This window comes from Sorghum bicolor, chromosome 5, assembly GCF_000003195.3.
Source record: "Sorghum bicolor cultivar BTx623 chromosome 5, Sorghum_bicolor_NCBIv3, whole genome shotgun sequence".
Lineage (NCBI taxonomy): Eukaryota > Viridiplantae > Streptophyta > Magnoliopsida > Poales > Poaceae > Sorghum > Sorghum bicolor.
Window position 1 is genome coordinate 62,530,177 of NC_012874.2, and position 10,695 is coordinate 62,540,871.

At 41.6% G+C, this 10,695-nt stretch overlaps 1 protein-coding gene across 1 annotated transcript; it reads right to left on the reverse strand.

Moving 5' to 3' along the window:
• Window positions 6,729-10,197, reverse strand: LOC8058616 (serine/threonine-protein kinase-like protein At1g28390). The gene is made up of 2 exons (XM_021460802.1): window positions 9,979-10,197; window positions 6,729-9,215 (listed from the first exon to the last, which is right to left on the reverse strand). The coding sequence occupies exon 2, from the start codon at window positions 9,117-9,119 to the stop codon at window positions 7,071-7,073; it is 2,049 nt and encodes a 682-aa protein (XP_021316477.1). The 5' UTR covers window positions 9,120-9,215; window positions 9,979-10,197; the 3' UTR covers window positions 6,729-7,070.

The window sequence follows — 10,695 nt, forward strand, 5'->3', positions numbered from 1 at the left end:
GATGACCAACAAACCAGTTGCCGGGGTGTTGTGGGGCTGCTGTATTCAAGGAAGAAATCACCCCACACACAAGGGTGGAAACCGCGGGCAGGGTCAAATGAGCGCTGCTGTTGGCTGCCATGGCTGCTGGCAGAACAGACCACCATTCTCGACTTTGGCCGGGATAGCAGCACGGCGTGCCTCCTCCATGGAGTGACCACGTCGACGTTCAAGGACCGGTGGTGACGACGACGACGCAGACTATGGTGGCATGATCTACTACTGTTGCAGGGCTGCTGCGGTCACAAGGTGGTCGTAATTACACTCCACCACCCCATCTCGTAAAGCAACAAAAGTATTTAGCTACCGTTGGTTTTAAAGCATTTTACAACTATCGTTACCCAAAATACAAGACTTATTTGTCCTTTGAGTAGCGCGCTATAGGTAAACGGTTCCATACCTAATTTTAATCTTCTCTAACAATAATACATAAAAGACAACACTCTCTGCAAATGGGTCTCGAGAAGAGAGAATATCCAAATTTGGGTTAAGTCTCTCCTGGTACCCAAAATAGATCTTTTGTATAGGTACACAGTTGGAGGCTATAGGTATTATATTGAAGACCTATTTTGGGTTTGGGTTCCCAAATGGGTCTCCTGTTGCAGACAGCGATAGGAGACCCATTTGGGAACCAAAATCTAAAATGAGTCTCCAACACAATACCTATAGCCTCCAACAGAGTACCCATACAGAAGACCCATTTTAGGTATCAGGAGAGGCATAACCCAAATTTGGGTATCCTCTCTCTTCGAGACCCATTTGCAAAGAGTGTTGTCTTTTAGGTTTTATTGTTGGAGAAGAGTAAAAATAGTTATGGAACCTTTTATATGTAACGCTAGCCAAAGGATAAATGGGTCTTATATTTTAGGTGATGATGGTTGGAGATAGTCTTGTCGACCCAATCCTTACTACGGCAGTTGCTTTTAGTAAAGTAGTCTCATTCTTAGAGTATCTCTAGCAGACTACCTAAACAGACTACTTATCCTATATTTAGGTAGTAGAGGCCAAAAACTGCACTCCAACAGGCTACCTATTAGACTACCTAAATTTGTTGGCCCAACAAATTTTTCCTCCCACTACCTAGATCTGTTGGGCTAACAAAAGTGTCTACCTATCTGTCCCTTCATCTCTCTCATCCCCACATGCTCGGACCCGACATCACCCGCACTTGCGCCTCGCCCTCCCTCAGCGGCGGCCCTCCCCGGCGGTGCTCCTCCCCAGCGGCACTCCTTTCCTCCTCTCTCTCTCTCCATGGTGGCAGTCAATCCTCCAGCCGGCGGGCGGCCCTCCCCGGCGGTGCTCCTCCCCAGCGGCACTCTTTTCTTTCTCTCTCTCTCTCTCTCTCTCCATGGTGGCAGTCCATCCTCAGCCGGCAGAAGAGATGGCGCTCTAACCGGCCGATGAACAGGAGGGGAGGAGCATATGTCATTGGCTGTTAAACTGAATTTGGGGGCCATGATTTAGGTAGTAGTGCTGGAGTTAGAAGCAAAATTTAGATAGTATAAAAATAAGTGGATACCTAAATAGAGTTTAGACATTTAGGTAGTCTGTTTGAGGTAGTATTGTTGGAGATGCTCTTATCCAACACCCGCTGTCCTATATTTACGTATAGATGTGAACCAACCAGAATCCTGGTCTCCTCCCTCCAAGTGCGGGAAACAGTAGCTTCGCCGAGTGTCCGGCACTCGGCAAAGAATATTTTAAAAAGAAAAAATAAAAATTTCTTTGCCGAGTGCCTACCATGTCAGCACTCAGCAAAGAAAGCCGTCAAGTTGACGATCGTCGTTTTCTTTACCGAGTGCTGACCTTGCACTCGGCAAAGCCTTTGCCGAGTGCCCAATATTTGGCACTCGACAAAGAAATTTTTGCCGACAGTTTCTTTGTCGACAAATCTTTATCGAGTGCCACATTCGGCAAAGCCTTTGCCTTTGCCGAGTGCAGCCGGCACTCTGGCAAAGTTCCAACCTGCAGTAGTGTGATGATGCCATTATTTTTATGGTGGTCTACAACAGCTTGCCAAGTATCATGGTCGTTGATCGAACTCATGGTCTTATCTGTCCTTACGCACTATAATGTACAGGTGATATTTTGGCGCTGTTCTGGGAATATGTGTAAGATATTTTGGAAACTGAATTAGGAAGTAAGACATCACATATAGTTAAAAAAACTAAAGAATATCTTATAATAAACTGAAAATTATCAGCACATATTTGACTAAGAGCAAGAGGCTGAGTGGACAACGGTTGGACCTACAAAATCGTAAGCCGATGTTGTCCCGCTCCCCTCCTTTAAAAAAAAAAAAGAAAAAAATTCTCGATCAGTTTGAATTATCCTAGCAACTACCATTTGAATTATCCTAGCAACTACCATTTGAATTACGGCTCTCCTGATCTTTCTTCTAGAAAAGTTGATCATCTCCCTAACCGTGCTCATGGCTCTATTGGCCGTGTTCTTCGCTGGACCATTAAAGACCAAGCGAGATCTAGGGGTGGTAAAAGAGCGGTTTACATTGGTTTAAATTAAATTCAAATGCCCCTAAAAAGGATCCCCCTGGGCCCAGCCCACTCCTAGCACCGTGCAACACAAGAAGATCCCCTTCCCTGGCCTGCCCTTCGGCCCAACCCAATGGGCCACCATGTTCTCGTTGCCTTAGTTCTAGGCATTCTTGGAAGGCCTGTGTCAATCAAATAAGGTGCAAATCTTGCTTCTTTTACAGCCATAAATCCAACGCTTGCCTTAGAAAAGCCCGTCAATCTTGACTTGTCTAGACCGTTAAGACAGTCAGGAGAAGGAAATAAATTGGACTCAACCACCCACATTTTGCAACCCTCCTCTGCCATTGTCACCGAGGCGAAAACCCTAGTTCCCTCAAACCCCCCAGCTCCCTTGAGCTTGTCGGCTTCCATGGCGAACTTCGCCGTCGACCCACGCCCTCACGTTCCCAAGGGCTTCACCCTGGTGGAGCAGTCGCTCCGTCCTCTACTTCGTCAGGAGGTGTACCTCACAAGCTGCTACACTCACGACAATGAAGAATTTGGTGATCATCAAGTTGGAGCCTCCAATCAACAAGGACAACATCAGTCCCCTCGCCTCCAAGCTACACTGCTTCTTCACGGAGCTACACCGAGCCTATGTTGCTGAAATCTAGCCATGCCCGCTTGGAGATGGGTTCATCAGGTTTGGCAGCCCGAGAAAGATTTTTAGGCCCAGTCTTTACCTTTGGATCGTATGCTATCACTGTGCTTAAGCATGATGAGGCCAAAAATGCTAGATATGTAACATTATGATTCTTGCTTACATTAACAAGCTCATTCGTTTGTGATTGTTGCCACAACTACTCACAACATCAAAAGTAGTGTTGGCACAAAATTTTTGATCTTTGTGCAACACACTCGAAGACCAGGCCCGACCCTAGGGGGTTCGAGCTGTGCAAAGGCACAGGGCCCTCACAGGCAAGGGGCCCAATCTCTAGTCTACCGTCTACGTACTTATACTATTAAGTATAGCTGGTATACGTACTCTAGTCCAATAGAAAATATGTATATGCCCATAAGCAAGAGGCCTTGTTTACTTCCCAAAAAAATTGTGAAATTTTTCAAGATTTCCCGTCATATCGAATATTGCGGCACATGTATAGAGCATTAAATATAGATAAAAAAATAACTAATTGTATCGTTTATCTTTAATTTGTAAGACGAATCTTTTAAGCCTAGTTAGTCCATGATTGGATAATATTTGTCAAATACAAACGAATTGTGTCTATTTTGAAAAAAAATTTGCAACTAAACAAGGCTAGTACAAGACGTCCTTAAGCCCATACGTGTCAATGTAAAGCGCTTTGCTCAATTGCCCTTGTTCCTTAAGCTCCTTTATTGATTCTTTAGAACCTCTTCTGAGATTCTAATTTGGGATTGAGGAATAACTAAGGGTGCAGTGAGAGCAGTGAATAATTATTATCTCGGTTTTCAACTTGGCAACTTTCCAAAAAAAGAAAAAAAACCAACAACAACTTGGTAATTTATGAACACTCAATTTATTTTATATTTTAACGTTGAAGTGAATCTAATACAATGGTACTTACTAACTTCAAAATTTCTAGTGTCCTCGTGTTACCAAAAAGCATGCATTTAGAAGTGAAAATAGAAAAAAAGATATAGATATAATTTTTATGTATATCATTATAATTAAAATGAAGGGCCCATCTTTCTCACATCGTCCAGGCCTATAAATTGACAGGACCGGGCCTATCGAAGAGGCTCAGAGACCGCTTAAAAGCTAGAGTTCTTGACCTCCTAAGCCTCAACATGCAAACTGAGTTTGGTGACTTAGATCCACGGCGTGCCAGTCAATTTGACCTAAAATTGACAAGAAAAAAGACAAATGTCAAATTATGAAATCTGTCGGTTGCTACCAAACAGTTCTAGAATATATGGCTTAAGATAGCTGTTAATCAAAGGACATTGACTAAAAAGTCAACTCCTAGCAATATTTTAATAATAATAGATTATGACATTTGTTATCTACTGATTCAATCGCTCTCTGATCTAAGTTGGGTAATCAGGTTGTGAGCGAAGATAATTGGATCGACTAATTAGTCGATTCGTTGTCTATATAAAACATATATTTTATACATGTTTATTCTTTTATTTTTTAAATAGACAATAACTTACTAAAACTGGTCTAAAGGCATGCGGTCTTAATAAGTTACTTTCATAAATACATTAAATTTAAATTCACCTGGTCTAAAGATCAACGAGCTTCAATAAATTCAATATAGATTATTAGTCTATTCAATGTCCTAATCAAATTGCCATGCATACGCTATTCATCGAAGCTTAGCTGGATCGGCTATTTAGCTGATACACGGTCTATGAAGCACGAACAAGATCTATCTACTTTATCATGATCAGATTTTGGGCTAGTTTCCAGATTGATTATGATTGAATAGATATCTCAAACGCACAACATGTAACAATCAAGGTTAACGGATTAGTTAATATAGATTTAATCGATTATTATCTACTTAGCACTTACTGAAATTTGTTATGACGAAGGTGAAAAAACTTAATCTAATGTGTTGAACCTTGACCGGGCGAGATATTATTATGATAAATAAATTATTAAGTACAAACAATATTGGTAACTTAATGAATCTATCAAATTATCAATTTGATAGAGCTGATAACTAGCTTAGATCAATTCTTCGTAAGAGATTGAAACAATGCAGTCTTACAAACAAGATCTAAACCGATAACTAGTTTAAATCAAGCTTAACACGAGTTTGAATTATGTAGCCGTGGTTAACTAGATATGAACCATGACAATACTCATAATCAAACTGAAGGTCAAAATCAACCGATGCGACTCAATTTGTCGTAGGTCTTGTCGAGATATACTCTTACTCCTACTCCTAAGGTTGGTGGCCGGAGGCGAAAAGGTTTTGTATTGAATTGTATATCTTTTACAATGATTGGGTCTTTGGTATTTATAACCCAAAAATCTAATCATATGTCCTAAAATCATACGATTACTAAAAATAAAAGGTAGCTTGGACTCCAATCCTTCCTTATAATGAAGTCCGACAAGTCTTCCTTCTCATCTTGTCGTGGCTCAACATGTTTTAATCGACTATCTCTGTCCAAGCTTCTATTTAGTCGATCCAACAATCAGTCACTCTTTCCTTCCACGGGACGGTCCCACGGGCAGATCTTGTCTTGTAAAAATCCGGGGTTAACAAGTAGCATCTATACAAATTAAGGTGTCATGGGCGCTGCAGTTGTGCAACAAGATGAAGCGAATTGGTTGGATATTTGCAAGTTTTTTTTCTTCCGTTGCAATGTACGTTTGCTAGTATAAATTAAAATTGTAAAATTATCTCAGTAAGCACTAGTAAGCAGCTAACGGGCTCACATTGATGGGTTTTTCTTTCAGAAACTTACCATCCTGAGTTTGGGCTTTGGAGCCTTAGGCCTTAGCGGGGACGAGACTGATGTCTGAGGCCCAATACTCTGTGGACTAGCACACACTGACGCATGGTCCACCTGAAACGTCGATACGCCAATGCGGGCTGCTGGGTGGATCCAGTCCACGTGCAGCACCAGCTCTACGGGCCTACTGATTTGTCCACCCACCCACTCTCTCGCGGCAGCGACGTCAACAAATTATTGTTCAATTATAAACTAATTAGGTTTAAAATAATCGTCTCACAAATTACTGTGTTTTTAGTAAATAACCTATTTAGAACTTTATGCATGTGTCTGAATATTCAATGTGATAAGTTTTTGAAAAAAAAAGTCCCAACCAAACAGGGTCTAACACATGAGAATCTTGTACCTTGGCACAACCACCAGAGTACTAGTACTGTACGATAAGGTTGCTCCCATAATCACAAGTCGCAAGCCATTGTTCTCTAGTTGCCAACTTGTACTGGTTCTACAACTTTAAGATGAACTTCTGGCCCTGTTTCTTTGTTTGCCCCTCATCATTTGTATGAACGAATATTTCTAGTACATTTGTTTGCTATACAGATAAGAGTAGCACACAAATGTCTTGAGAGCAATCAGTAAGCCAATGACTGCTCTGAGTGATGGTAAAATATGGCTTTTTCATATATTGATGTGCATGATCACGGAAAAAGAACATGTACTTCAGATCAGAACACTGCATAACGTGATTGTCCATATACACACTAAATTAAAATCCATGCTCTGTTACTGAACAGCACCAGCTGACCAACAATATAATAGTGGAGAGATGACTTCAGTCTTCAGATCTACATAAAGATCACCACCTAGCTGACTTATCAGTTATCATATCATGTTTCTGGAAACCATACTTGTTAAAGTAAATAAAAGGGAAACAAACATATCTACAATTTCGACATCACAAGCTAGGAATTCTAGAAACAGGTACATTATATATATATAAAAAAAAAGAGAACAAGAGGAAGAAAAATATCACTACAATGCTACATCTGCTTGCAGTTTACACATCAGCATCACACAGTGTGCTGATCTTCCCGTAGATCCTAATTAGCATACATGTATGGGATCACTGATGGAGATTCGACGGTACCCGAACATGTGGCGCATCAGGTTCGGTAATCTTGGCTCTGCTGGCACCACATCTGTAGTAGTTTCAGTAGTTACGTGTGTAGCTGCATCGGATGTCCAGTGTTCCTTCCAAGATCTCCTAATTCTTCGAAGTTCATCTGCCACTTCCTTCATTGTTGGCCTCATAAAAATCTTGTCTGCATTCAAAATGGTACACTTCAGTGCCAATCTCCCTAACTCTTCAAGCAGAATGATATCTTCTTCGGCTGTTATATCCTTATCGAACAATGCCTTCCCAGTTTTTTCCGTCTCATATGCTCTTGTGAATTTAGCGAGAAGGTCATCATGGTTACTATCCTTATCCCTACTAATCAGTGCCATGAGAACACCACCAAACTTGTACACATCACTTTCCAGGTTCATCAACACAGAACCGTAGCGAGACGGGTCGTTGTTGAGAGCTTTTTCTAGAAGGCTGCTACTAATTACACCAGCAGTAGTCTCACTCTTCTTGAAGAGCATGCATGCCCTTGAAAACTCAGTGAGCTTTGGTACAAAGTTATTGTCAAGAAGTACAGTGGATGCTGAAACGCTGCCATGTCCAATGAGGCCAGTTTCTGATGAATGTAGGTATTGTAATGCTTCTGCAGTCTTAATTGCAATCCTCATACGTAAATCTAGTGGGAAATCTTCCTGACTACCCAAAATGTCAGAGATACTACCTTTAGCAATGTACTCGTATAGAAAAGCAATAGTTTGGGCTTCCAAACAACAACCCAAAATTTTGACAATATTCTTATGGGCAATTTTTGATACTACCATCCCTCCATTGATAAATGCCTCTTCAGAGTCCTCATAAATCAATTTATGCACTGCCACCATTGTATTGTCCTCAAGTGTTCCTTTATAAACCTCAGTTGATGACGATGTCCCTCCACTGAGTAGATTAGAGTAATTATGTGTGACTTCATTTATCTCCTCTTTTGTGAACGTTCTTACATTGCAGAGTTCAGATAGAATCTTAGAATAGCTAGTACTTCCCCTGAAAAAGCTCAATTTCTTCTTAAAACTAGGAGGCCTTGAGCTCTGTGTGTACGGTTTGAACCATATGGAATGTGTTGCCAATATGGATTGTGGAGTACTCTTTAGATCTTTCTTGAGCATGCAAAGGCGTTTTGCCACTTCACTCATTTGAGGACGTGTATGGATGTTCAGTGACAAGCATTCTGCTGCTAATTTCCACAATTCTTTAAGAACCTTCAAATTATCCTTTTCAGCTATTGCTTCATCAAATAGTTCCTTCAATCCCTTCCCCTTGGCACATGCTTTATTGAATGTAGGGATTAGGTTAACATCCCCATATTTTGCCCTTTTTCGGGTTATTAGTTCCAAGAGGACTATACCAAAACTATATACATCACTTCTCGGGGTCAGGCACCCCTCATGAAAATATACAGGATCCATGTAACCCATACTTCCTTTTAAAGTTGTAGTGAACTGAGTAGTACCACCGAAAAGAAACCTTGACAGTCCAAAATCTGATACTTTTGTTGTAAGATTGTCATCTAAAAGTATGTTGGCTGGTTTGATATCACCATGATATATATGGTTGTGACTCGGTGAATCCATCGAATGCATGTAGCTCAGTGCCTCTGCACACCCTATTGCAATACCCAGTCTTACATCCAAAGGGATAGGGGCCTCACTTCTATGGAGTATGTCATCAAGGTTTCCATTGGAGATATACTCTGTTACCAACATCAGAGTGCTTTCACCAACACAGTATCCTATGAGTTTCACCACATTATTGTGGTTCATCATACTGTGGATGTTCACTTCTTCCATGAACTCATCACGCAAGTCCTGTCGGATATATCTTTTCACCGCAACTAGATCATTGTCAGCATCAAGGACCCCTCTATAGACTTCTCCAAAACCACCTTTGCCAATAAGAGTGCTATAATTGCTAGTAATACTTGTAATCTCATCTTCTGTGAAAATTTTAATTTTTTGACTCATTGAACCCATGGATGAGATCTGTACTCATAAGCTTATTTTCTGGATCTTCTGCTCCAGTTGGCCAATAATGATTTGGGTCCCGCAATCAAGATCTAAGTTGACAGCCTGATAGGAAATAATTTTTAAATGTCATTATTTGCAAGACATGTTAAATGTTGATATATCTAACTTCATCTGTCAATGTGCAGAGGGTACTTTATTTGCTTTTAGTTTCCGAGACTTAAACAGTTCAGTCAGCATGAATATGAATTCTAAGGACACTCAGCATAATGCACAACCTAATGAAATTTGACACTTTTTTTTGAGGATACATGAATGAAATTTGACTTAGAGTACCTGTCTCTCCATAATCCTATACCCATTTCTTATGAATTTAAGTAACTCAACTAGGACAACTCATGGCCTCATGGGTTTATCTAGTAGTATTTTCCATCCCAATTGCAATGTACTCCTATCATTAATCCTTTTTTTGTTCCCAATTCCATGAATCACAGGGTTTCTTCAGGTGAGCCAATTGGATGCAACATAGGAAAATCTCTGTGATTTCCTACAAATTTGAGCGACCTAGTGGATGAACTTCACACACAAGAAACCTGGGAACTCAAACTTCATAGGCAAGTTAACGACTTTCAGTTTCCTCCAAGTTTTCTATTTCAAGAAATTAATTGCCCAAAACAATCCCTACGTCGCAACAGCCTTCCCCCTAGTGGCTAGTAGTAGCCGAAATGCTTATGCATATGTACTACACTACACCAATCTGCACAAGATTGATGGTTGCCGAGAAAAAAGCTCTCAAAAAATCTCACGCGAAATGGTTTTCTGCATATTTCAGAGGAAAAAAAAAAGACAGAGAAACAAGGAAACATACGTGCGATGCGATGGAGAGGCGGCGGCCGCGCACGGCGCACCTCGCCGCCGGCCGATTTCACGCGGAGACTTTGCCGCCGCCCGGGCCCGTGTCGTACGTGGCGCCGACGGCGAGCAGCTGTTCCCCTCTTCCTCCCTTGCTCAGCCTTTGACCAGCCAAACCTTAGCTGCTCTGTCTGAGGGACTCCTCCGTAGCTCTGCACATGACTCGTCGGAAACAATAAAGCTCCTCCCCCACCCCCAGCCAGACAGCCAGCTGGCGCCGGAGCGGCGTTGACGGCCATGCTTGACTTTGAAAAGTACTCCAGTAGTATATTGGTTTACGGGTGGTTGGTTGGCCGATGCCGATGCGACGGATAATAAACAGAATCAAGCAGTTGAATGGGTCATCCTAATCCTTTTGTCTTATTTATCAGTGACACCGACGGCCTGTCCCTGTCGGAATCATCACCGGAGAGCCGTCGCCGTCGCCGATAAGGACCTATATGACTTCTTTATCGTCTCTCTCCGGTCTCGCCTAGGCAAGGGATTGGCGAAGATAGAGAGATGGCGATGGCTGGGGAAAAGGGATTTTCTGTCTTGACTTGAGTGGCTGCGCTCTAATCCAATCCTCGAGCTGCACCTGCAGGGGAGACAGTTATGACATCATGCATAAATAAAAAGACAAATATACTGCAAACAGTAAGCATTCATATACAGAGATGAAAGTAGCGATAAC

What these genes read in the sequence shown, in the direction of transcription:
- LOC8058616 (XM_021460802.1), bottom strand. Translation starts at nt 9,119, where the DNA reads ATGGGTTCAATGAGTCAAAAAATTAAAATTTTCACAGAAGATGAGATT.